This window comes from Vidua macroura, chromosome 12, assembly GCF_024509145.1.
Source record: "Vidua macroura isolate BioBank_ID:100142 chromosome 12, ASM2450914v1, whole genome shotgun sequence".
Lineage (NCBI taxonomy): Eukaryota > Metazoa > Chordata > Aves > Passeriformes > Viduidae > Vidua > Vidua macroura.
Window position 1 is genome coordinate 10,143,842 of NC_071582.1, and position 27,975 is coordinate 10,171,816.

A 27,975-nucleotide genomic window follows, 5' to 3' on the forward strand; every position below is an offset into this window, starting at 1 on the left:
ACTTGGCAAAATTGTCTGTGGTAGCAGCTCAGTTTTCAAATTAACATCTTCTTTTCTTGTTGAGGTTCCTCAAAGGAAAACACAGTCTGGGTGCTTTGATCTGGATTCATCTTTGCTGAAATGTCTGTCTGCAAGAAGGTATGTTTTATTTACCAGAACCATTGAGATTTTTGAGGGAAGCATAATGTATATATATATATATATATTTATATGCAAAATCAAAGCATGTTAGCAAAGACAAAAAATGCTTTCAAAAGAATCCTTATTTTGATACAAGGCTTAGCAGCTGAGTTACCCTGGGAGTTTCCAGGTTAGCACAGCTCTGGGACATAACCATGGAATGGGAGCTGCTGGCAGAATGAATTCTTTCCCATGCAGGGGTAGATATGCTGTCAGATACACTTGAGTTTTCAGATGGAAAAGCTAGTAATTGTTGATTCTCCTTCAAACCAATGTTATTTTTGTGTTGTATTTTGTTCTTAGTGCTGAACATGTTAAGTATTTTGTCTTCACTTGTTCAGAGAACCAGACTTTTAAAAAGAGCTAATCATGACCTTTCATACATTAATACAGGTAACATAAACAGCTTTTGGTATGGTAGTTTGATGTTGGAAATATGAGATATATTTCAGAATATGAGACAAAAGTACTCACATACAAGAGAAAATAATATGATATTTTGATTCCTGCTAATGGAGCTAAAGAACAAATTTTTATTGTCTTTATCCCTTGTAAAGTAAAGCTGGTAAAAATATCTTTTCAGTTAACTAGAAAACGTTCTGCCAAAGTATTAATAGCAATGTTCAACTGTTACTTCTTTAGGACAACATTTTGTAGTATAGTAAGTAAATTATTCTTTCTAGAGCTGTTAATACCCAGAAGACAAAAGCAAATGTGTTTATCCTTTATATTTATTCTGTCTTTTTTTAATAGCCCACAACAATGTATAAACAAAGACGGTGATCAAGACAGCCATGGGAAACCATTTCTAAGTTCTAGTGCTCCCCCAGTAACAAGTCTGAGCCTTCTGGGAAACTTTGAGGTATTGCATATTCTCTAGAATTCTTGTGGTATTTTTACTCTTCTGTACTGCTTTTAGAAGTATATTACTGTGAACAATTCCAGCATTATTAGAATGTAAAAGTTCCTAACTGAATTGAATAAAGTTTGTTTATATTTCCAGCTGTAAAGGCACTTATTTCATGCCCCAGACATCTTCTGTCTCAGAGAATCAAATGCAATGAGTTGCTTAAGCTTTTGTTTCCCACTGTGGTCAAGTTAGAAGATGTTCTGTTGCCATAAATGAGATTTAATAACCCGTAATTGTTCATGTTTAAAATGCACTTACCTAGGAGAAAGGATTTACATTTTCACTCTTAAAGTCTACTTAGTATGTTACAAAAGCTGGATTAAATCAGTGTGTTAAACAGAATGTGTTTAAAGTACAGGCTCCAGCTCTTCACTTCAAATAGCATATCCAATAACAGCAACTATTAGCCAGTGCATTCACAGGTTATATTGTACTGTCTTGTGAAATACAGAGTTAAGTTTGTTGGGGTAGGTTACAGAATCTGTTAATTTTTTTTTTCAGACAGTATATGTTGAAAATCAAGCATAGATCCTGCTGCAGTAAAGTTCTCCATGGGCTTTTGCACTTGTTTCCTTATTAGTTATGCTGTTTTATCAGAGGTGTTCCCAAGCTAAGCTGTGTGTGCTTTTTTTTTCAGGAATCTGTCCTGAATTTCCGCTTGGACCCGCTCGGTGTCGTGGAGGGTTTCACAGCAGAGGTGGGAGCAAGTGGAGTCTTTTGTCCCACGCACATGACTCTGCCAGTTGAAGTGTCATTCTACAGCGTTTCAGATGACAATGCACCCTCTCCTTACATGGTAAATGTGTGGTTGGATTTATTTTAAATAAGTTCTGATATGTGGAGGTGAAGAGCAAGAGCTTGGTGAGTAGAGGGTTCAGCAAGTAAAGATTTGCAGGGATCTGGCTTATTTTCAGCTGTCTATGACAGAGTTCTCCTGTCCCTTTCCCTAACTAGTGCTTTTCCTTCTACTTCTCTGCCCCACCATTCAGCTGTTCTCATCTTGGGATATTGAATGTATTTGTCTCCCCCCACACTGCAGTGATCAACCCCCAACATCTCTTTTTGTCCATCTAACTTAAAATAGCAGTGAGGCAATAGCTGGACTTAACGGGATACATTTTGTTGTCCCAACAAGCAGCTGCTCTGGGCAACTAACCACTCTGCAGAGTGGCTTAGGTGCAGGCCAAGGGGCTGATGGAGACCTTAGACTTGGAAGTTACTCAGCCCTTTCTTTTAAAGCAGATACTGCCAGGGCTGTGGTGACACTCAGCACCCTCACAGGCTGCATGGTTTGCTGATGTTTGCAGCCGTACAGTGTTTGTGTTCTCAGTCTCTGGGTGCTAATACTGGTCCACCTTTTCACAGTAACAGCAGGGGTTTTGCATGTCTAAGAGTGCTCCTCTGTAAAAAGAAAATGGTGTCTTGTATGCTGGCATTGAATCAGAGGCTGGATTTTCTCTGAATGTCTGTTAAAGAACCTTATTTTTACGTAGGTGACAGACCCAATTTTTAGAGATTTTCATATGTGTATGTCTGTCTAATATACAATAAAGGGTTTGTTTAAACATGGAAGTCAAGCAGTGAAGATCTGAGTATCCCAATATTTAGATTTAGATTTTAAATTCATAGCACTTACCATTTCTGACCTTCTGTTTTGGAAAGAATTCAGAAAATTAAATTGCTTAGACTTTAAATAATGGCTTTGAGTTTAAACTTGCATATGTCTTCACCACTGCAAAAAGTATCTATTCTTTTGCTTTCATTTTTCTAGATTATTTCATGTGATTTTCTAGGAGGTGAAGGGATTCTCATGTTCCTTAAATGGTTAAAAGTAGCATTGCTTATTTTCCTAGCTGGGTTTCATTGTTTCAGGCTTTTCCACATGCTATTTCCAAATATGCTATTATGGCTGAGTCTCCCAGGATTAATACAGCATTTGTGTAGTGCCTCCATCATCAGAAACATTGTTTCTGTTTGTATAGCTAGTTTCTCTGCTTCGGGGTCTTTTCCTGGCAGTTTGTTTGGTTTGGGTTTTTGAAGTCCCGTGCAGGGGGTGCAGCACTGGTGCCCTGCAGGGTGACCAGACGTGTGGCAGTGCCCGCAGCGTGGCCTCGGCAGCGGCACCGCGCCTGTGGGGCACTCGGGGTGCTCTGTGGATCACAGCTGGTACAAAAGCAGATGTCATCCTTCCTAAGGTTTGGATTAGAATGGAAGATTAAGTGCATCTGCTGCCTTTGAAAAGCAAAAATGAGTTCTGTGAGATTGGGAGTATTATTGGTGCAATTGTAGATGATATAGAAATGGAAAGGAGGGGACAAATGTTTAGTTTTAACCTCCCAGCTGCTTTGAAAAGAAAGCTCTGTTTTGTCCTAACTCCCTGATGTGAAGAAGATGTAGAAACTTGAATCTTGTTTCAAGAGGAGAATGTACCTCTTATTGCACAGCTTTTAATGGTCTGCCAAAGTATCTTTAAGGCCCCACCATTGATTTTTAACTGCATCGTAAATGCATTGCCTTCTCTATTTTTGGTTTTTATAAATTACTGCTTATGTTTCAAATAAATGCAATTACATGACTAGAACATTTTGATTTGTTTATCTCTGTGACCTAAATATGAGTTTTGTTTTTGTAGGGTGTAATTACTTTAGAGTCCCTTGGTAAAAGGGGTTATCGGGTACCGCCTTCAGGAACAATACAAGTGGTACGTACTCAGCAGATAAGGGTGCCTTGAAACCACTAATATTAAGAACGTCATGCAGAGATGGGTTTATTGGAGATGAGCATGAAGCTAGCAGTAGAAATCTGTGAGTGGGACAAAAAAAGATTCCCAATCTTTGAACACTTCTGTGCTCTGAGGAGTCTTGCAATCAGTTCCAGGAGATTCGGAATACTTGGGGACACTGTGGCTTTGAAAAAGTGATGGGGAAGTAATTAGGCCACAGTCCAAATCCTGAAATTCTTCTAAAGCCATAAAGATTGAATAACTGTATCTACTTTTTGTAATATTTTAACACTACCTTACTTTTTTAATAAAATCACAAAGTAAATCACAGTCATTGCTTAGAACCAGTGAACTGACTCTTTCTTTTAAGAACCCAGTCCAAGATAACACATTCATAATTTCAGGTTTAAAAGCGGAGCCCACCACTGTGCTTCCTGCGAGTGTATTGTGTCTGGAAACAGTGTAGACAAAAAGCTGACTGGAAAAATAAACAAAAACGGGGATGCTGATTAGCAAAGTAAGAGTAGTCATATAGTAGTGTTTCATTCAGATTAGATTGTGTTTAGCATTTTAATTATAATATAATTTAAATGGGAATTGCTGGTAGCTGAAGTGTTGAAAACCAGAAAGGCTTCACAATGTCTTTACATAAACGTTTCTGTATGGCACAGAAACAAAGTGCATAGATAACTATTTTGACAGATCGAGTTTGGGTTAGATCTGTTGGGTTTTTTTTTTAAATTTGTCATCTCTAAAGAGTATTGTATTGAACTGTTTGTCTTTTCAGACCTTATTTAACCCTAACAAAACTGTGGTGAAGATGTTTGTGGTGATCTATGACTTGAGAGAAATGCCAGCTAATCATCAAACATTCCTACGGCAAAGAACTTTTTCTGTTCCTGTGAGACGAGAAATCAAGAGAACTGTCAATAAAGAAAACAGTCACCAGACTGAAGAAAGGCTACTACGCTACCTCATACATCTGAGGTAAGCTCCTTGAAATTAAAACACCAAAATAAAACAAAAAAACCCCAACAAACCCAAGCCAAAACCATAAAAAAGTATCTGCCAAAATTTAACTCACAATTTTTTTCCAGCCAGCCTTTCTGTATCCAGAAATAAGAAAGAATGAAAAGAAAAAAAATTTAAAAAAGAATGCTAACTTGGTCTTTAAGCTAGACAGTAGAGGAAGAAGAGGTAATTAATAATTTGGGTTCTCCTTGGGAGAAACCAAGTTAAAATATAACATAAAGCTCTCTCTTGGCTTTAAAGTATTTTGTATAGCATTATAAAGCTTAAACCTTTTTTTAGCAAGAGAGAAATTGTTCTGGCTGAATCGATGCACTTTTTTTGAGGTTAAAGGAAATAGTGAAAGTGGGTGTTACATGGGCAAAAGCCAAAACTAAGGATCACTGAAGGGAAGGTGTGCTTCACATGTGCCTCTTCACCAGAATAGTTTGTAACATGAAAAATGGTCTGAGCTGCTCCTAAAAATACAGTGTTTAGTGGCAAAAATGTAAATACCTGTTTCATGATGCAATACTGGTGATGATGCCTTTCACTTTATAAAATATTCACTAAATCTTCCTTAAATGATTTACAAAGCACTGCCTGGAACTAGACACTGTGCTGCTGCTCTTGGGGTGTTCTGGAAACTGCAGTTGGAAACAAAGGGGAATGATGGATTTACTCTGTCCTCCTGCAGTTTGCAGACTTTTTGTGTGTGTTTTTCTAGTAAGAAATGTCTGTACACACAGACCCAGTGCTTTCACTGCAGCACTTGGAAACCCACCAGCAGCCAACATTATGAAGTGAGCAAGCAGAACAAAATCAAGTATCTTACACTTCTCTATTGTTTTACAATTATTTCTGGTGCATATTATTTTTCCTATTTAGTGGCATTGATTTCTATCCAACAGACTTTTGATACGCAACCTTGTCTAGAACAATGATTCTAAGCCAGACTCTCCCATTAAATGGAAGTTGACAGTCATAAAAAGTGTGTTGGTTTACTGGAGTGTGAAAATAGTGTCATGAGAAGGCTATTGAACATTTCATTTTGAAATGCAGCCTGGATTGAAATTCAGCCTTTCAGGCCACACTAACTTGCAAGGTCTAACCTAACCACCTTCTAAAGTTTTCCTTTTGGGGCAAATTCTGAAAAAGTGTGTAGCCCCAACAGAAGGCTCTGTTCAGGTGTAATGTTGATTTGACTGTGCAGAGGAACTGGGGACAGGCCTTGGCTGCAGTGGTGGGTAAAATCTGTGGCCAGCTGGGTCTGGCATACCTGCATGAAGAGTAGTGGTCTTGCGTCCCCTTTCAGCTTCTACTTTAATGTTGTTTGTAAATTTCTTCCTGACAGAATCAAGAATTTGTTTGAAGGCAAACCTGCTTTCTGCTCTCTCATCTGTTACATCTGGAAGTCTTTTTTAAGGGCTTCCTATTTCTGATACCTACTGAGAGACAGAGATGTTGCAGTTCTGATGCTTCTTATTTTGAAATATCTGTACAATTCAGCTCAGCTTTCAGACCTCTGGTAGGGATCAGTTCATGGGTTTATGATGTGTAATTGGAAATGCATCCATTTCTGAGGGGAAAACCAAAATCATAATTGTGATGCTGAGCTCATTACTTTGGAAAGTGAATAACTACAGAGTATGCCACAAGTTTTTCTTCAGTGATAAGCCCAAGTTTTGGATCCTTTTTCATAATGTAAGAATGGCAGAACTCCTTGAAATATTAAAGTAGTTTATGTTGATCTGTCTTGTGGTTTATTATACTGAGCACTTATGGTTTTACAAAAGACTCAGTTGTCCATTTAGTAGCCTTCTTTACTAAAGATGGATTTTAATTTTGAGGGCTTAAAAAAATCTTAGTATTAATACATGTAAGTTGGTTTTAAAGCTTCATTTTAAAAAGCAGCAAAGTTTCCTCAAGCCTGCTTTACTGAAAAGTTATGCAAACCTAAAAAGTTTTAACTATTCAGATTTCTTTTTGTTTGTTGCTCAAGTTGACTTAGAACAGCCTTTCAGTTTTAGTTGCAGTAGTCATTGAGCACAAGCATCTTAGGCTTACGTATTGAAATTTTGTTTAAAAAAACAAATGAAGTCACCACCAGTGAGCTGCATTGTGGTCGCATCTGCTTGCGAGGCCTTAATCACAGTTGTCAGCACTCACATTATGAAAGCTCCTTTTCAAGTGGTAATTCAGCAAAAACGCTTGCATAGGTCTGGAGCTTAACACTGGCGGCCAGATTTTCTACAACAGTCTTTAAAGTGTCAGATTTATTGTGTGTGCAGCTTCTGCGTGCAGTTCTGTATGGCTGAGGTTCTGTTCAATATGCCATCAGATGTACTTGTACCCACAGCTACAGGACTGAGACACCAAATGTAGCTTGCACACACAGCAGAGCTTTATTCGTTATTGCAAACTCCCAAGGGTTGCACCTGCAGCTTAAGTTGTTTTTTGAAGATGCTTCAGGGATAATTTTTTTGTTGCGTGTGAAGCAATGACTTTTTGTCTTGTAATTAAATCTACTTGAGCATAAGAGCTGTGAGCTCAGCTCTGCTTGTGCCTCATTTCTGCCTGGCGTTGTGGGGATGATGACCATCTGTGGGTTTCTAGGTCACGTTCTGGCACCCTTGTAAAAAGTAATTAAACAGCTAACCTGCCCACAGCTCAGCATTTGTCAAGATTTTAAAGCTTGGTCAACAGGCTTAGCTACTGCCATAATGCCAGGAAGTGCATGGAGCATAGTTGCTGTTGCTTAACAGCTAAACAGGGGTTGTTACTGAGGGCTCAGTGGAGGGTAAGCCTGAAACTGGCTGTTAAAAGCAGTGATGCCTCAAGGTGTTGAGAAACTTTTTTTAAATAGTATGTCCTAATGTGACATACACCTTTATTGGTGGAAGCTGAAGATACCTGCTATTACTGATTTACTAGCTGCTTTTGATCTTTCTGGTCTCTCAGCATTTTTTCTTATCTAGAAATTTTTTTCCTTGTCCTAATGCTTTTAACTTACAGATTTTATAGATTGTGTTATATAGTCTTTTTCACTTACAAAACACATCTTGCTACATATGTTTTCATGATTACCCTGCTTTTCAGGATTATTCTGTTTCCATGAATTACTCTGTTCTTTGTGAATTTTGATGGCCTATAAAATACATATAGGGACTTTGTCCTTTCTTCAGTAAAGTTCCTCTGCCAGACTTTCTAGCATCTGATGTTTGTGTGTTTAAGCATTCCTGTGTTTGTCTGTTACTGTTCCTAGGACACCATCTGTCAGAGACATTGGTTGTGTTGGGTTTTTAAAATTTCTTTACACAAAACTACTGGAGCTGCCATAGCTCCGGAGGCAGTCCCATGCTGGCCACTCTATCACCACCCTGCAAAATCGTTGGGAATGCTTGTCTCTATTATTCAAATGTATTTTCATGTATAAAAAGCAAGATTTCTAAATCCCAATTACTAGGGTAGACCTGTCTAAAAGAAAAAAAAATAAGTAAGGTATGCAGAGATGAGAAGAATCCCTTGAACTTTGCTGCTGTCTCACACTTATCCTTCTTCAATCTTTCTGAAATGTCATGCTCAGAAAAGTCATGTTGCAGAGAACCACTATTTACTGAGCAAAGGGAGTCTTGCAGGATTATCACTCATAAAAAAGAGCAAGCTTGAGAAGTTTAAAAATAGACCATGCTAATAATTCTTTTGAAAGATCCATGTGTAAAATGGGAGTTGAGATCTATTTTATGATGGTGCTTTGATAACTAGATCTGTAGGAATTAATTTCAATCATAGTTTTGCTGCAATAGACCTTTCACTAAATTTTTTCCTTTTAAAATGTATTATGAGCTAGACTCTGAGTTAACTGTTTGTGGTGATTGCTTTGTCCCTTGTGTCTTTCACTCTTCCTTGTGCTCTCTTCCACAGTCTTCTCTTAAGATAGTGTCTTCTCCCTTTTGCCTATCAGGTAAAGGGCTTTCACACTGACAGCACCGAGCAAATAAATAGTGATGGATGAGATCTCTGTGGGAGCCAGTAGGAGCATTCTGCTGGACCCTGCTGCATTTAATGTCCTTGACAGCTGTATCTAGGAGAACAGAGTTTTCCTTTGTCTGGCTGTGGGGATGACTACAGGCTATTCTGCACCACTCCTCTGAACAGAACAGTGCCACAGAATCCATTTCTGCAACCTGCCTTCCCCAGACGATGAAGCCTTGATGGATCTTCTGTACTTGTCTTTCTCCTACTGCTCAGAATTTCAGTCCAATTATGAATAGGTTTATTCTAGAGATACTGCTTTTGCTTCAATGGGGTCAATGCATAAAAGACTATTTAAAATCTGTGCAAATTGTAATACATGATAACACAGCATGCACTGCTCTCTCAGCATTTGCCATGGTATCATCTTGTTGTGACAACAGCAATGGCTTTTCTGTTTCTGTTGCAGCAGCAATAGCATTTCTCTGTCACTGTGGCATAGTGGTACTGATGTTAAGTTCAGTTGTTTTAAGAAATGCTCCTTAGGCTCTTCTGCCTTTCCTGGAGGAGAGAAGGAAATCAGAGAGTTCTGCTACAAGAATACAGTTCTCTGAAATGCAGATCTTGTCTCCCCATATACAGCTGTTAATACCCAGGAAATGTGGAACATTCCTGCAGGTTTGGAGGACCTGAACTGGGGTTTTTTAACTGCAGCATAAAAGATGAATGGGCCAAGGAATTGACCACTGTTTGCTTGGTGATTGGGCCAGTGAAGTGCAGTCTCTTTGAAATGCTCCCTAGTCTGTGCAAAAAAAAATCTGTTTGCCTGCAGAGATCCCAGTACCTACTTGTTCTCAAGACAAGATCTTAAATTTGGAGTGTGGTATAAAGCAGTAGTAAACTTCCTGGTGTTCCATTCATTAAGAGAGCAATGAGATCTGTCTATATGATTGCTTGACCTGAAATGCATATTTGATTTGTATACAGTTGAAATTTCCTTTTTGTATGTACTTAGCCCTTTGGACATTTTCAGGAGTGCTCACTGAAGAGCATTTTTTGCCATTCCTGATTTCTGAGGACTTTAATGTACATAATGGCAGTGTGAACTTCAAATATTCCATGCCACTTTGAAAGCTGTGCACTGCACTGGTGATTAGGAACAGAACCTTTAAATGTCAAAAGAAACAAAGAAGAATGAAAATGTTAGGATATTCTTTCACTTTTCATTTTAACTGACTAATTTTGTTTGCTCAAATGTGTTTTGGCCTTAAATGTTTAAAGAGTGCATTTTATTTAATAATTTTTAAAGATTATTCTTTTGGTTTAGGTAATACAGATATCTGTATCTTTTTCAGGTTCCAGAGTTCCAAATCTGGAAAGATCTACCTCCACAGAGATGTAAGGCTCCTATTCTCTCGGAAATCCATGGAAGTTGATAGCGGCGCTGCATATGAACTCAAATCTTACACTGAATCTCCAACAAACCCTCAGTTTTCACCAAGATGCTAGCAAACAGTGGCAAACTCAAGTATTCATTTTACTGTTGAGTACTCCTTGCAAGCAAAGATTGGTAGAGACAGCAGAATAAAGTTAAGTCTGTAAAGGAATAAAAATAGCGCTCAAGAGAAAGAAGGTTCTATGTGATCCTGGACCAGTTTTTAAAAGGTTTCTGGAATGAGCTTTGTGTATTCCAAGTAGACTGGAAACATACTTAAATCTAATCTTTTTGTACTGTTTAAAACCACTTCATTGGATGTGTTGCAATAGCAAATTCCCAAGTTAGTTTAGTGTTTACACTTTTTATTTTATTTTTCAGTTATTTAATATTTAATGTTTCATTTAATACTCAAGTGATGTTTGTCTTTAGTGTTCTAATGTAGCATAAATCCTATGTAAAATCATACTATGTATTTTTGGCATTAATATTGAAATCTGAAATATATACAGATGTCTTTAATCTGTGTGCTGTTTTAAGTGATATTCATTTAAGTTATTGAAAATGGGGACAACAGGTGAATTTCCATAACATTTCATACTATGCAAGCATTTAGCTGTTTTTTCTCTTTAATGGTACCATTTTCCATTTTTTTTGCACATCCAGATTTAATAACACTTGCAACCACAGATTGCAGATTGTTTATTTACTTACTCATGCATTCAGATCATTAGTTCAATTCACATTTTGCTCCCTCAATTTCTTTTCTTTCCTTAATGGCCATTTTAATTTTGCTTTCTGTTATTAGTTTCCCTCACATAAAATTTGCACCCTCCCCCATTTTATTTCTCAAATTGTGTTAAAGAATGTACTGTGCAAACAAATTAGTATTTATATCTCAAATATATGCAAAAGCTATGAAACTTGTACTTTTTGTTTTATTCTTAGATGAGAGGATCTTCATGTAATCCTAAATATTTTTCATAGGTCAATTCCATGTAGGCCACTAGGTGGCCATAGGAAGTTTTACTAGCAATGCTACACTGGGCATATGACTATTTTCCAATATGTGTGTGTATTCCTAAAACAAAACAGTCAGATGAACAGTTTATGCTGCGTGTTAAACTGTGTAACTGAGAGAAATAAAGTTAGAAACATTTGATTATATTTGAGCTATATATTTAATAATGGAAATGAAGCTTTATGACATTTGATGAAGATCCGAGTTTCTCAACTGTCTTACCTTGATTTGTGTTTTTCTTTACTTTGCTGTAGGTCTTTAGAGTGTCAGTAATATGCAAGGTGCCCTTTACCATGCTTATCTGATGAAGACTGGAGAAAGGATGAATGTGCATCTTGTATATTCAGCACTGCCTTTAGATGAGAGAAGTCAGTGTATCATGAAATCTCCAGGAAGTCTGCCAGGGAACGTAAGGGAGACTGGACTTTCCAGATGATACTCATCAACTGTCTTGTACATGCAAATGACTGCTGCAACAGAAGGGCAAAGCTCAGATATTACTGAGTCCTTTCCCCATGTAGCAGTGTTTTCCACCCTGCTACACCAGGTTTTCAAAGGTTTACCGAGCATTCATTTTAGAGAGAATTGGGGAAAACTGTACAGGAAGAGATTGTTTGCAGTTTCTAGTAATTTGTGTGCCCTTTAAAACTGAGAAACAATTTCTTTTGGTAGCAGAAGAGTCAAACACAGCTGCAGCTGTACTGTGTACAGAACTAAGGCCTGGACTAGGGTATCAAGAGGACGTCCTAGTTTCTGTGTAGCTGCTATTGAGTCATAAGCAAACAGCATGTATCCTCAAACTACTTATTTGTGTCATGGTGCACAGCTTGCTTGCATGCTCAATGAAAAAACAACATGAGGAAAGGACACATTTGTAATGAAAAGTCACCATTAACCTTTAGTAGATTAACCTTTTATTTTGCACTGACGTTATGCAATGTTTGTATCTTGATAACTTTATTTAAATAGACTTCTTCAAGTAATCTCCTTTCATTAATTTGCTTTGAATAGCAAAGAAGTGTGGGTTTTGATACAAGTCATGTCTAGGAAATAAATTTGTATTCACTTTAATAGTCAAACTACACTTAGCCCCTATATGGATTTGGAATGAAAGTGACCTTGGATTATCTGTGCACAACTTTGAATTTACTGAGTCATTCTCCATTTACAGCTTGATCTGAGTAAACACTTTCCATTAGGGACACACCTGGAAAAATGCTGGATGCTCATAAACTATGAACTAAATTCCACATGACCTTCTAAGCTTAAGTTAAGACTAGACTAATTTTTGAGAGACCATTGGTTTCTCCTCTTTATTCCTCAACAGATTCAACCATATACAATTATTTTTCAAAAATGTTTGAGTGGTTTATAAGGGCCTCCAGTGATGGCTGCTACAACTAATCTCTTCCAGTGATAAATTATACTTATCGTGACAAAGTATAACATTCAGTTATACTGAATATATACATTTAGTAATAGTTATATAAGGATTTATAACATCCAACTAAATGTTGCTGAAGTTGAATTAAATAATACTTAGCCTTTTCACTACAAGCAAGCAATTTAGTTCTTGTTTCTCCCTCCTCAGTCTTTTTTTTTTTTTTTGATAACTAAGACAACCCCAGACTGTTCAGTCAGCCTTTATTTTGTGCACCTCTTGTCATTCTGGCTCTTTGCTTTCTTCTTTTGGACTGAATCAGTCTTGAAGTGTGTGAGACTGGACACAGCATCCCAGTCAGGGCCTCTCTGTGCCAGTTAGACTGAAAGAACTGGTTGATAAATCATATGGATTAAAGTCCTCTTCATGCATCCTGTTGGAATACACTGGTTTTCAGTATCAGGAGATGTCATCTTGCATTCATATTGTTACCCAGTATAAGAGACATCCTACCTGCTTGTTCCCAAAATAGTAGCTCTCCTTATTGAACTTTATTCTCTCACTACCCAAGATTTTATGTGCTGAACACAGCACTGCTGTTTGAAGAATTGATAGCTGTGTCCAACAAACTTGCATCCACCACATTAAAGTTTCATCTAACTAAGTTTCCCTAATTTGCATGGGAAAGTGTCAGAAGCCTTATTAATGCCAGAAGGCATCTGGAACTTCAACCACCTTCACCCACTTCTCCACATGGTCTAGTTTCCTTTTTCTTAAAGGAAAGATGATTGTGTGAAACCCTTGTTCTTAACTGTGAATTCCTGCCTAGCTACTCAGTTTCTTTTGAGTGCTTATTTTAGATGATTTTTCAAGTCATTATTGACAGCCTAATTATATAGCTTGTATTCTGTCCTCCCCATACTCTAATTCAAATTCAGGAAAAGTGACTCCTGGAAACCCATTCATTTTTTACAGGTTCCTATATGAATCACCAGTAATTAACTGGAGATTGCTTCTGTCATTCTCTAATCTCTTAAGGAGATTCTTTCATCCACATTGAAAATATTTACCAAAACTAATTAAAGTAACCTGCAAACCAGTCTTTCCTTATTCCAGCTAGAGGCTATACTTAGTTTGTTACACTATTTATCTTGATCATGCCAGATTGAACAAAAAGAAACATTAAATGCTTTAGTCTTTAAAAGTTTTGTTCAGTACCCCCTTGTCTTCATGATCTGCTTTAGGTACACTTCCTTAAAAACTGACCTAGTTTCTGTAGGCTGCTTTCATGTATTTGAGGCCATTGAAGAACCTGGGTTTTCCTGAGATTCTGAATTTATTTCCCATCTTTGCTCTGCATTATGTTCCCTTAAAGAAATAACTGCATTAAGGAACTGCTGAATCCCTGAAACTGTTTTCCCTCATATTAATTTTCTAAGAGATTTGAAAGAAATTCCTGGAGTTTGCATTCTTGTCTGCTGTCACTGCTTTGTTCTTCTTCCTTTAAAAATCTATCAACTTCATCCTTTTTATGATCATTTTTCTACGTTGCTCTGTTTTTCACACTTTCAGACCATTTCTCCCTGATTTTGCTAGAAGCAAATGTGGCACACCCACCACTATCATGACTTTTTTCATCATTAGGAAAAAACCCACTGGTGCATTCTATGATTATTTTTCTGCGCAATCTGCCTGCTGTATCCCTTTCTGAATGAGGGATATGCACATTCCTTGGGTTCCCCACAGCTATGTGATCCTGGGCTCTGGATGAATCTCTCAGGTGCACAAAAAACCTCTTCCACCTGCTGGCTTGTGGGACATTTAGTACAATTCAGCTATGACAAAATCATTGACAGCTTCAGCTTTCACAGACCTTTCTGACCTGACTCTTATGTTCTTCCCCACCATAATCGCACAAAGCCTGTGCTGGCCAGTCCCTCCTGAGCTGTGCTAATCCATACCTTGCTGTTCACATAACCTATTTATTTAGGGACCCCTAAAGGTTTATTAATGGTGGGCTATTTAAACCGCTCCTTTATGTTCTTGAAGAGAGTCCACAGAAGGTTATTTTTCAGCCAAGAACCAGACAGTGATGGGAAGGGAATAAAATACTCTGTACAACTTGATACTGTGCTGTTAAGAAGTTCCAATGGACTGAGCCTTCCTACCCTGTCAGCTGCAGTCTGGGATTCATGAGATCCTCGAGTAATGCTGCTGAGGACTCAGCTCCTTGGTATTTTGATCACTAAAAGTGGCCAAAAGAACCAACTATAGCCAAGCAGTAAAGGCTTTTCCCTTTAGCCCGATGCTGAGCAGGGGAGGCCATGCAGGCTGGGCGAGCCGGGGTCAGGGGCCTGGGGTGAGGTGAGGTGAGGTGAGGGAGCTGGGGGCCAGCGCGGGGACCAGAGGAAATGGCTTAAGCCGAGTTTCGGGTGAGTCACATTAGATATTAGAAGAATTTCACTGTTAGTCTGGTCAGGCTGCGCAGGCAGGCGCTGGAGTCACCATCCCTGGAGGTGTTTAAGAGACGTATGGCTCTGGCAGCGGGTGATGTGGTTTAGTGGTTACAGTGACGCCTGTGAGGGTGGACTGGACCACACCGAACGTCTCTGCCAACCCCGACGTTTCTGTAATTCTGTGATTCTCACGGGAGGGGCAGCGGGCCCGGGCCTCGAACCCGCGGTCCCGGACGTGACGCGAGAGGCGCAGGCGGATCCCGCCCCCGCTCCCCAGCCCGCGCGCGGGGGCCGAGGCGGAGGAAGTCTGGCCCCGCCGACGCGCCGTCGCGCCCGCCGCCGCCATCTTGTGCGGGAGGAGGCGGCAGCAGCAGCACAGCAGCAGCAGCAGCGCGGAGGAGCCGCGGCCGCGCCTCCCGCCCGCCTCCTTCCCTCGCTCCCTGCTTCCCTCCTTCCCGGCCCCGCCGTCCCGCTGCCGCGGCGCCATGTCTGCCGAGAGCCCCGAGCCCGCCTCGGCCGAGGAGCAGAAGGTGGGTGGCCGGGCCGAGGAGCACGAGGAGCCCCGCGGGGCTTCTCCCGCCTCCATCGGCGCGGCCGGGCCTCTCCCTCCCTCAGCGCAGGGAGCCCCGCGGGCCGCAGCGTCTCCGGGCCCGGCCGCCCCTCAGAGCGCCGCCTGCCCGGGCCCGCGGCCGTGTGGGGCTGGAGGCGGAGGAGCCGCACCAGCAAGATGGCTCGGGAGCGGCTGCTCCCTGGCCCATGGGCGGTGTGCGCTGGCCTGGCCGGGCCGATGGCGCTCCCTCGCTCGTTCTGCGGCCCCGGCCCCGCTCCCTCCGGGTGCTCCGCGGGCCGCGCCGTCCTGCGCGATGGGCTGCGGCTCACGATCGCAGCGGCGGGATGGACACCAGCCGTAATCCGCAGGCTAAACGTTTGTTCCACTTCTAAAAAATGTTCAGTTTTTCATATAATCAGTTCAGGAGCAGAAATTCCCAAATCACAGCGACCGTGACCTGTGCTAGTGAAGGCTTTTAGAAAGAATAACTGGCTGGGTTATCTTGTGGCGTCCCTCTTCTGTCATCTCTGTAACTAATAATTGTGCCATTTCTCAAGTGGGGTTTGGTTTCATAGATGGCTGTGCTGTGACTTTAAGAAGCCGTTTGTTTTTTAGTCTTGTCATTGCTGTGGGAGCCCGGTTGCAATCCCCGCGGCTATGATCCGGAGAAGTTATGAAACACAAGTACTGCTTTGAAGGACGCTAAAAGAAAAAGCTTAATCTACATCAGCTGTTAGGTTTTTGTTTAATAATTTACAATTTGTAATATGAGTTAGTCGCACAAGTAGAGCTTTGGGGGTTAATACCTTCTCAATAGGTGCAGTAATCAGAACCAGCTTCTTGTCAGCTCTGTAATCTGCTCTTAAATAGGTGTGTTCTGCAGCGTGACTGAACCTTCATGCTAGGTAGGCTGCTGAAGGGATACTGTTCCTGTTCAAAGCCTATAAAAATAAGTCCCTGGCCTGTGCAGCACTCCTAGAATAGCTCTGTAATAAGAGCATAGTTAAACATGTGGCAGCAAGTTTATTGTAATGCCTTCTAGGGTGTTCTGATGAAGTCAGGTGACTGGGGCTGATTTTCCTAACGAACTTTCAGACTGAAGTCTTGAAATGTCATGCTTGTGCACTGCTTGGAGAAATTACCTTTTACTTGAGAGATGGGAGGTCCTTGCTGCTCTTCTAATTTAGTTTTATTCTGGTAAAGTGTTCAAGAAAAATTATATAACATCAATAAAATAAAACTTTGATTATGTCCTGGTCTGGTACTGTGATATCAGTGCTGTTATGACATTGCAATATTAGCCTCCACTAAAACTATTTGTCTGGGTAGGCAAAACTGAACATTGACTCGGTTAATGCTTAGCTCTGAAACACTTACATAAACAACCCATTTTGCAGTACTTACTCATGTATGCTTCAAAAGGATGACGCCCCTAAATGAACTTTGAGACAGTGTTTTCATGATCAGAGCTTTTTTGTAAACTTTCTGACATGCTGTAAGAAGCTTGTGCTGAGCAAGAAAGGTTTTTAACTACAGTGGTACAAACTGAAAATCTGCCAAAGACCAGCGTTTCCTGTTCTTGGTGTGAAAACTCAGGACAGTGGCAGGGGGAAGTTCAGAAACAAAGCAACTTTGAACCTAGGAGAACGTATGTTTGGTTGAGTCTTTTGGCCTTAAAAGCCTGTATTTTTCAGGAAGCTCTTGGAGGTGGTGCATTTTGTTGCTGAATTGGTATTTGCCACATCACTTTGCTGTAGGGTTGTGCTGTTGCCCTGTTTTTCCCATTTTCTGCTTTGCATTTTGTCTGATGTCTTCTACTAAAGATGAGCCATTCACACCAGAGTTTTAAAAGGCTGATGGCTCTTTTTTTAAGTCATGCAGGTCACTTGTCCAGCAGATACAGAACTTAATGCTGCTGGAACCTCTGCAAAGATTAAAATCAAAAGCTGTCTTTAGGTGAGTTAGGTAACTACTGCCTTCCTGGTAGATCATTTTAATGACTTCATGAGCTGTGTCAGATTCCTGTAGAGAACTAAAATTATAACTTTTGTGTGGTTGTCAGTTGGAAGAAGAGCGTGGTATATCTTGATTTCTGCCCACTCCCCAGTCATTTGTTAGTCACTTGGTTGTTGCTTCTGTAATTCAAGGGAGAATGTTCTGAATGTGGGAGTGGCTTGGACTAAAGTCTTCGGGGCTCAGCAGCACATCTCTGAGAGTGCTCAATACCATTTAGTCCTCAGAAGAATATAAGATCAGGACGTGCAGGCAGTGATCATCGCAAGAAAACTCTCTGAGGTCTCAGCAATCTGGTTTAAAAGGCTTCTGAGCTGCAAATGAGCACATCGAATTGCTTTGTGAATCTAAATTCTTGGCACTCCCTGTATCCTTCAGCAAGGAGTTCTGCAGCTTAACTCTATTTTACGGGAAGAACTGTTGTCTTGAGTATTTTTTGGACCTGCCGTCAGCTAGTTTTGTTTGAACACCCCAAGTCGTGGTATTGAAATTCTTGAATTTGTGTTCTGTGGGTTTTTGGGTCTTAGTTGTTGTTGGTCATCAAGAAGAAGCGGCCGTGCTCTGTATCCTTTTGAGCTGCATTGATGCATAACATGATGTTTTTGTTTGGATTGCCTGCTGTGCCATAATTTGTCAGCCCTGTGAGTTTGCATAAATGTCTCCTTTGATGCACTGTGAATACATATTTATATAAGCTATTTATTGTTGGTCCTCTTGTCTTAAAAAATATGTCCTTTTGGCTTTTAGTGGCAAAACGTGCCTCCTCACATACTTTGTCTGTTGGCTCAGCAGTGAGTACCCAGTGATGCAACATTAGGTGTTCAAAGTGTTGATCTGAAAGGATTACTTTTGAGCAAATCCAGTCTGTGGTGGCGTTCTGATGAACCACAATAGGGAGAGCAGCTGCTGCGTGGTCTTTGTAATACATGAGAACCGTGGGCTTGGCTAGTGTGATATTCCCTAGTGAGAAATGGCATGGTTCTATGTTCAGTAGTGTCAGGGAAACTTTGCCCTTTATTAGTGTTTGGATTTTGCATTGTATTGCCTAGCTGCATTTTCATCTAATAAAAAGCATTGGTTCCTGTTGTCACTGAAGTTTCTCTTTAATTGTTATGAGAGTTTCTATTTTTTCCTTGGGAGAACTGTTAATTCGGTTTCCTGTTGTATTGTGCAAAGCTGTCCTTGAGGTGTTTTGCCCAAATGGAACAACTAGAAAATGTTATATTCTAAATCTGTTACAGTCTTTGTTTCTGAGGCACCTTACCAGAAAGATGTTGAATCTTTCACAACCTGGAGCAGTTTATGAGATAGAGAAGAGCACCTAGGGATAGGCGAGTGTGGTGGTGGCTCTTGTTCTTCAGTTCTGGCTTAAGTAGCTCCCTGCTCCCCGTGTCCCTGTCCTCCCTGCTGCTGTGTTAACACACCTGTTTGTGCAGCTGCATGGTCATCCAGGCTGTGGAAACGGATCCAAACAAAGCAGCCCAACAAGGGGAGAAGGAAAAAAAAAAAAAATCTAAATCTGAATGGTTATTTTTGTGTTGGATGAGTTTCTGTAGACCCTAACGGGGGAATACAGGCAGTCATGCTGATTGATGCAATGCAAAGGATGATGACAGGCATGGAAAAGAGTATGAAGGGGCTGCCTAAGCAGCTCTAGGTGGACATGAAATCTTAGTCATACATGAATGACGCTCTTCTGATTTAAATGGCAATTCTTACTTGCTGCCTGAAAGTCTTTCTGTGACTTCAGGTGAGAATAACAGTTCTGTGCTACAGCAGTCAGTGCAAATCATTATATGTTTTCTCTGAACCAGGAATGTTTTTTTTTTAAAAAAAAAGGCTGTGGCCAAATACTGGAAAAAACGGACCAAGAATTTTGAATGAAAGGTATTTTAGAAACAATACAATAGAATAAACAGTGCTTCGTACATTAAATTGCTACATGGACATGGAACAGATGAGTGTGAAGTAGAGGCCAGCGAACAAATTACAGTTTTGCCAAATGAATATCTCTAAATTATTATTTTGAGCATCCATGTTTTACAGTATGCTCATAAAATAGGCATTTTATTTTACACAAATGCACTACCCAACTGTCTTCATCCTCATAATTTCAGGATAATTATAGACATGTATACAGAAACACAGTATTGCTATTAATGTAACAGCAGGCATGTTTTTGAGAATGTTTCACAGTGAATATCAACACATTACGGCTGGAGCAGCCATACAGATCAGTGTGGCAGTGGAAGTGCCAATCTGCCTATGCAGCTAAATGATGAAACAGGCATTTGGGGAAAAAAAAGTCCTGTGATTTTTGCTCACTATTCAGTATTTGTTCTTAGCAGACCCCTTATTTTGATTAAAAAAAAAAAAAGTTTTGTTTGAAATTTTTTATTCGAGATTGAATAATTCAGATTGCTTTTTTTTTGAGAGGGAAGTGCGCATGTCTTCAGCATCTCCAGGAAAGGTGTCTAAAATGGGAGGCTGAACTCCTACAGTTGCTGTCAGCATCTGAGAAAGAATGTATGAAAATGTCTAATCAGATAATTGTTATGCTCACTTGGTAGCAGCAATGGGCATGTGGGTGTATTACCTGCAAAGCTATTCTGCATAAAAATACATTGTTATATGTTTCACTTACAGTATCACTCACTGTCTTTCAGGAGATGGAGGACAAGGTGTTAAGTCCAGAAAAAGCTGAAGAAGCAAAATTGAAAGCAAGATATCCTCATCTGGGCCAGAAGCCAGGAGGCTCAGACTTCTTGAGGAAGAGGCTTCAAAAAGGAGTAAGTTCTTTATTGTCCATACGGTATAGACAAAAAAATCCAAAATTCCTCTATCTGTGATTTTTTTTTTCCTGCTCCATGGGCCTTTGCATGGTTAAAGAGTCCTAAGAACCTTAAATTTTGAGAAAGCATGAGGAAGACAAATTTGTCTCTGCACAAGAAATGCCAGGTTGGCAGGATAGCTGTTTATAGCATCAGTACCTCAACCACACTTGTTATAAAAAAATTAAACTTAGAAGCTGATGTGATAGACTTGAAAAAAACTTTATAGTAAACACCAAGGGTTAGGAACTCATCCTTATTTTGTACTGATTTTATCCTGCCCATTCTTATGCCCCCAAAATCGATGTGCACTCCTTTTATCCATGTTTCTGGCACATGAAAGTTTGGTGTCTGCTGTTAGACCAGGCATTATCTGACATTAGTGGTTTGACAATGGCTGTATAATTCTGGATATACACTCAGACCCAAAAATAATGATAGAAGAATGAAGAGTGAGTTAATATTTCAGTATTGTTCCACATCTAACCAATGTCTCTTCTTAGCTATTTGACTGAGAGTTTTTTAGTTTAATTATTCATAGAGTGATTATGTAATGCCTTTCAGGCATGCTAGGACTCTGTTCTTGTAATAATCCTGGTATGTCACTGCTTCTGGTGGTGCTTTCATTGCTGTCACACTGCTGTGGGGTTTTTTACTATTGTCTAGGCCCTTTCAGTACACACAATGATTCCAGGTATAAATCCTTTGCAGACCAGCTGGTGGAGTTCAATGCTGATCTAATTCTGTGCTATCTGGTAACATCTCTTGGGAATTGTTAGTAGGTTGGCAGGTTTTTTGGATAATCTTTGTCTCATAAGTTGGAAGATATGAAGCAGAGTTAATGGCTGCTGGGCCTGGGCAGGTGATAGATGAGGTGACTCCCTCTGAGCTACACTGCTGCATGGCCAAAGGCAGCCTAAATGAGACTTCACTGGGTTCAGGGTATGTGTAGACACAGAAGGGTGTGGTAAGTTTGTATTGTGATGATAACTCAGGAGAACAGGCCAGCATTCTGTCAGTAAAGATTGATAGCCATAAAGGAATTATGGCTGCTTGCACTTGGTGCAAATGTGAGAGAATCTCACCACCAGCAATAACAGCCTGTACAATATCTTCATCTTAATTATACACTATTGAATGCAAAGGCTCTTGCAGCATGTACTTTCAGATTTAAGCACAGACAGATCCATGGCCATCTTAATTGACTTTTGCTACTCTGATGAAAGATGACATAAACTTCTGGATTCCAATTCAAAATAGGCCTGCAGTTCCTGATGTGGTGATAATAACTTCATTCCATTTATTTTTTATTATTTTGATGTAGTGTGCTCAGTGTCTTAAATGATGAGGCTTCTTTACTTGATGGGGGTTCTGGTGTACTTTGGGCTGCCTGCACTGATGAGAGTTAAAATAGAGTGAGGATTGTGTATGTGCTATCAGATACTGTTTCTGAGAGGAAGACACCTGGACAGACATAGCTGTTTTTGAAAGGGATGATCAAATTCAGGCCATCTGTGAGAGGCTAGAATAAATCAGGAAAGTACAGGAATGTGTTAAAGGAAGAAATGGATTGGTATTCTAAAGCATGAGAGATGGTGGGTTTTCTCAAATACTCTTCTGTGATCAGCTGTAGCCCAAATCATCATCAGTTTGGCAACCAGGACACACTCTCCAGGTCATATTTGCTGTCCAGAAATGTTCTGCATTTGATGCACACTTTCTCTGGAAAAATGGTAGATGAGAACAGTACTACATCATCATGCTCCTGTGGAGGGATTCTGTTTGGAACTCTTAGATAGACAGATATCTGCTGACAGCTGTATCACATCTGAAGATTGAATGGTTCTGTTATTACCTAGTTGCTGTTTAAAAGTTTCTTTTGATTTCTTCAGTCTTCAAGGGCAAAATGGGAAAGCCTTTTTCCAAATCAGATTATGTTCTACCTTGTGGTCTAGGCTGCAAGAGTAGTGCTAGAGCATTTTGGTGTAAATAGGGATTACACCATCAAAAGGATTGTACTGGGAAGGTTTATAAATAAAAGTGTGTGATTCAAATGTACGACGGACTGTGGGAGAAATAGATCAGTAACTTCAGGGCTCTGGCAGGGAACATTTAGAGTCAGTTCAAATTTCTTCTGTCTAGGAACTGTTCTGCTGAGCATTTTGCAGTTGGTTTGTACTAATGCAGAATAAAGGCTGTGGTGGCAGTGTGGTGCCCGGAAGCACTCAGTCATGGCAGGTCGTGATGGCTGTTGTTCAGCTGACTGAGGACTAAGCCCGTACAAATCTAACTGGGTGGTCTATCTTCAGAGATGGTTGTGATTGTAAACAGTAGTCAGTGGTGTAAATCTTAATCTAATTGATTAAGATTCTAATTTTAGAATCTAATTTTTTTTGCCTCATATGAAATCTGTTCAAAATCACGGGTTATGAGTATCTTGGTGGTAGACCTCATGGTGAGATGTAAAACCAGTGCAACTTTTCCTGCAAAATGGGTCATTGAGCAGTTGAAGACTTGGATGAAGAATTGGATGAAATTCCATGCCTCATCTTACCATGATGTGGATAAATAACAGTTATTTGGCTTTGACATGCATAGATAACTTAATATTTTGAGAAATCTGGCTACTCTTAAAGGTAATGCTAATAAAAACTTGCTGATATATTAAGGAACACTGTTTTTCAACTAAGAATTTAAAACTTAATTTACTTTTATATTCAGAAAAAAATGGATTGGGGGATAATAATTTCCTTGACGTAATGCTTTTCAGAAGGACTGTACAGTAGATTTGACTTCACTAAATAATTGGTTTGGGAACTTTAGGGATTACAGTTTCACTGTTTTAATGTGTGCAGAGAAGAGGTTTTCTTGTTAGCACACACTTTCATGCCACTTTGATCTCTGATATGATATCAGGTGCTGTTCTCCAGCTTTAATTTGTGCATTGTTTGGTTTTTGTGTGTAGCAGAACTTGTTCACTGTAACAAAATTTGCAGACCCTAAGGTTTCAGCTGTGGGAGGTGAGCTTTTGGGAAACCAGGGCACAAATAACGTTCCGATTGTTGTTCACAATAACGTTCACAATGATGTTAAGTTCAGCTGTCTGTGCTTACTAGTTTTGATAAGACTTTTTTTAATCAACATAGAGCTACTTTGATGAATCACAGAGATTTTACAACTTTTTAATATCTAAAATATCTATTTAACAATGTAATTCAGTGTATACATGTGATAAGATTTCAGGCTTTTAAATATATGTGTTTTGTCTTCTAGCAAAAATACTTTGATTCTGGTGATTACAACATGGCTAAAGCAAAGATGAAGAATAAGCAACTGCCTACTGCAGCTCCTGACAAGACAGAAGTCACTGGTGACCATATTCCTACTCCACAGGATCTTCCTCAGCGGAAACCATCTCTTGTTGCTAGCAAGCTGGCTGGCTGACGAGAACAGCTGAACTGCATGATTATTCTCATTCCTGTTATTTCTCCTTAATAGTTATTTCTCACCCTCACATCCCCCTTTTTCTTTCTTACACTAAGTCATGAGACTGACAGCTTTGCAGGTAGCGATAGCATGTGCTGCTATTGTAAGGGAATACTGTTAAGAGTAAAACGTAGTATTTGGACTAGTTGAGAACAATGCACTGATTAAAAAGGACAAGTTTGGTTAGAGCAATGTAATCTACTTGAAAATGTACATATTGCCCATTTCCTAGTGTAGGACTGGTTCCAGCAAGTGACATCGCAAGTTTTACAACTTCTAATGTTTCTGCTTTTGTTATTTCATCTTAATTACAGCATATTTGTATTTAATATAACCTCCAGTTGTGTTGGGTTTTTCTTCCGTGTTTGGTTTTGTTGTCTAAAATAGAGGTTTAGACCACAAGTTGCTAGATGGTAAAGCATGTATAAAAACAAAGACAGGGCTCTGATTGAATTTTGTTTCTGCTTTTGAACTTGAACGGCCTTAAACCTGTTTCAGCTTTAACAATAGAGTTTTTACTTGGGCAATATTTGCCCATTCTGGTGTAACTCTTGTGAACCTAGTGCTTATTGACAACTGCCTGTTGAAGCTGGTATTCTTTTCAGTTCCGTAGCTTAGGACACACTTTTGTTGAAGATGTGGATGAAGTGTGCATGTGCATAGACTGTTGAATTCACTCTTGTGCCATTTTTTGTAAATACAATAGTTTTGCACAACCTTTTGCAAACGTCTATTAGTTTTATGTTTTAAAAAGCAGGTAATGTGCCAATCAAAGCACAAGTGATTCTGTATCTTTCAAAGTCTTGTCCTGAAACTAAGAGCCCAGAATCTTGCTACTGAAAGTAAAAATAGTATACCTGAAATTTGTGAAACACATTTACACTTGACAGCCTTGTGCTTTTGCAGTTGTATATTTTGTTTCACAACAAAATCCAGCATTCAAGTATAAATTTGGAACTTGTACCTATATTTGCAGGCAAGTGCCCTTTCTGTTCAGCAGTTGTTTAAGCTTTTAAAGCAGAAATGCTCTATCTATTGGCATGGAATATGGCTAAGTGGCTAAGTGTACTGTTCTGGAGAGTTCCCTGCGTGGCAAACGCCAAATTTAGGCTCACTAACGCTTGATGCGCAATTGGCTTTGGGCTATTTTAGATTTCTGGAAGCAGAAGGATATCTTTTTTTTTTTTTTTTTTTTTTTTTTTTTTTTTTTTTTTTTCTTGAACTCCTGAAGAGGTAGTAAATTATTTCCTTTTCTTTGTTGTACAGCAGACCCTCATTGGCTTTGTGGAAATAAATATCTGGAAAGGTATTGCTATAATGACTTATTAAGAAATAGGTAACTTTTCATATCAGAAAATAGGATTGAACTCCACTTCATGCTTATGATGAAGGTTGTAAGTACTAGATAGACAAAATACATAGTTGGTATTAGTTAGGTGAACTGATGCATATAAAACATGTTAGTTCAATGAAATCAGAATATTGAAAGTGGAGTATGACCCATAATACAGTTGATTTTCATATAGGTAGTCACAGTCTTTGGGAGAACAAGAAACTCTTTTTAAAGATCAGTTTACCGAATGCTTTTTCTTTAAAAAATAGTTTGGAAAACAGCCTGTTAGAAACAAAGCACCAATGTGAGTATCACAAGAGAAAACACTTAAAGATGCATGTTTTTAGAAGCTTGTACTTTGTGCTGACATATTCAGAAAGGTCTTGGGGTATAAAGGACTGCTAGTCAATACCAATGCTGGCCCATATCTTCTGCAATGCTCTCTCTTCGAGAGGCAAACAAAATGGTCAAGAGAAATTGAATAGTCTTTATTTGGTCCTGTTTTGATCAGAACATACAGTGGCTAGGTAATGTTTTTGATTCAGATAAGCAATTCCAGAGAATTTCAAAATTGCTCACCTGATTATTTTCAAGTCCGTATAGCCCTGTTTTAGTAGTTAGATGGGCTTTGTCAAGCCTGTCCTTACTCCTTATCCTCCACTAGTATTACAAATAATTTGTGGTTTTTGCAGAACAGTTTGAAGAAATGGACCTACTTGACTTCTTTAAGAAATTAGGCTGGAAGAATAACAAGGAAACTGGAAATACTGAAGAAAACTGCTTTTTATAAATGTTTGTTCTAATGTGAAAATCCTTCTTTATTTTTCTATATATAAATGAAATTGAAACTTAATGATAGGATTGGGCCTGAAACAATGTTGAACAACTTAAGGTGACTTGCTGTGTATTGTCTGGTGCCACTATTCTGTAGCTCCCCTAAGGTGAGTTCTCTTGATGTTTGGGAAGGTTTAAAAAGATAGCCATTTAAATTTAAACATTCCACTCACTTAGCTACAACTCAGCTTGTCCTGCTGGTTGGACAACACAAGCTCTTCCAATGCTCACTCAGTGACTTGCAGTTCCTAAGATTACTACAGGTTCAGCTATGAATATATTCTCCATGTGTATATTTGAAGTACTGTAATACTAACTAGGTCAGTGACTGATTATGAGCCTTCACATCTGACAGACCTCAGCAGCAGGCACAGCTATTTTGATTCTGTACACTGTATAAAACTTAAGTCCAGTAGTCACTTAACAGGAAATGGAACATGACTGCAGATTGATGCTTACTTTCAGCTTACTCCAGCAAGATAACTCAGCTATCCAAACTGATGTACATAATGTATTATATGAGTTTTACCATTTGATAATTGCCTTTTTCAAAGAAAACTTATCCACACTGTAGACTGGCAGTCCCTTTCATATCTTGCCTTTAAAGATAGACAGTGTTTAGTTGTTAGAGTAGTACTCATGTAGGCTTGTTATAGCAGATAGCACCAACATTTTATTTGAGATAGTTAAGTGGATTAATTACAACTTCACAGATATGTCCCCAAATCTGTAACACCAAAGGCTTCCCTCTCATTGTTCTTGATGTAGTAGGACAGTGTTTGTGTAAAGGCCACAGGAGTACATTTTGTTGGACATATTTACACCCAGTCAAGATGTTAAGGTGATAAAAGTGTCAATTGTTCTTTACAAACTTACACGTTGTATAGTATACAGAATAAATTGATTTACTTAGTTTTTATTGCACCATGGAGGTTTGTCTCATCTTTACTGTGGTTTCCTAAACAATACTGGATACTTCGGTATTCTCTGTGGAAAATTTCTAAACCCTAAATCTTGCTACTCTGTATCATTAAAAATATGACTGGGCTTTGGTTTCTAGTATGTTAGACTACAGAATTACTTTAATGTAATCACATTTATATATATTTCAGTGCTTATTTTTCTATTAAGGCAATTAAAGCTTATTGTTTGAAAACTACGCAACAGATGATTGTTTGGGTCCCTTGCACTGAATGAAGGGGATGTCTGGGAACCAGCTTGGTGCAAAGAAGTTTGCATTGCTTTAGACTGTTGGCCTAAATATGGCAGCATTTCAAGAAACCACAATGCTGGAAAAAAGTCCCACTAATTTCCCAGTCAGCCCGAGGCTTAGTGCTGATCTTTGCACAGCTTCCAGATCCATGGGGTGTTATTTACACAGTTAGCTCAGTCCCCAAGGTTATAGTAACACCCTCTGTGCTCTGCATACCTGCATGGTACATGATTGTCTCTCTTCCTACATATCTCTTGTATTACATTTCAGAGTTCTTAATTGTTCCATCAGTACTGGCTGGAACCAGCCCTGTTTTCTACAGCTGAAATCCCCAGGCCTAGTCCTTGAGGTGTGAAAATATGGCCTTGGCAGAGAACTCGGTGCTCACTCATTGTACAGTGTGACAACAGAATAGGAGGTCCTGTGTGAGAAGGGAATTTCTCTGCCAGAGTTGAACAGATCACAGATATGAACGGAACACAGATGTAAGAAAAAAGATAACTGCTGAAAATAACTGCTGAAAAAAAATTGCATCAAAATTCAGTATAAAATTCTACCTAGGGACTGTGTCAGTTACATCACCTATACATTGTTATCTGGAACACCCTGGGATCTATGCTCTGAAAA

At 39.4% G+C, this 27,975-nt stretch overlaps 2 protein-coding genes across 8 annotated transcripts in view; both read left to right on the plus strand.

Moving 5' to 3' along the window:
- The window catches only part of ATOSA (atos homolog A), a 46,902-nt gene extending 35,505 nt beyond the window's left edge, over positions 1-11,397 (plus strand). For 5 of the 6 annotated variants that reach the window (XM_053988601.1, XM_053988599.1, XM_053988598.1 and 2 more), the window contains exons 7-12: positions 65-138; positions 934-1,042; positions 1,728-1,886; positions 3,723-3,791; positions 4,600-4,799; positions 10,151-11,397. In XM_053988601.1, the coding sequence (XP_053844576.1) occupies positions 65-138; positions 934-1,042; positions 1,728-1,886; positions 3,723-3,791; positions 4,600-4,799; positions 10,151-10,304 (765 nt within the window). In that variant the 3' untranslated portion in view covers positions 10,305-11,397. The remainder of the gene's footprint in view (positions 1-64; positions 139-933; positions 1,043-1,727; positions 1,887-3,722; positions 3,792-4,599; positions 4,800-10,150) is intronic. The other variant, XM_053988597.1, reaches the window with a different exon arrangement.
- A 3,998-nt stretch (positions 11,398-15,395) lies between these two features.
- Positions 15,396-27,294, plus strand: ARPP19 (cAMP regulated phosphoprotein 19). 2 transcript variants are annotated; one of them, XM_053988603.1, is made up of 3 exons: positions 15,396-15,618; positions 20,318-20,440; positions 23,756-27,294. In XM_053988603.1, exons 1-3 carry the CDS (start codon positions 15,574-15,576, stop codon positions 23,924-23,926), a joined length of 339 nt encoding a protein of 112 aa, XP_053844578.1. In that variant the 5' UTR covers positions 15,396-15,573; the 3' UTR covers positions 23,927-27,294. The 2 variants fall into 2 exon arrangements, with proteins under 2 accessions (XP_053844578.1, XP_053844579.1); XM_053988604.1 differs by lacking the exon at positions 15,396-15,618 and adding an exon at positions 18,089-18,132.
- The last annotated feature ends 681 nt before the right edge of the window (positions 27,295-27,975 follow it).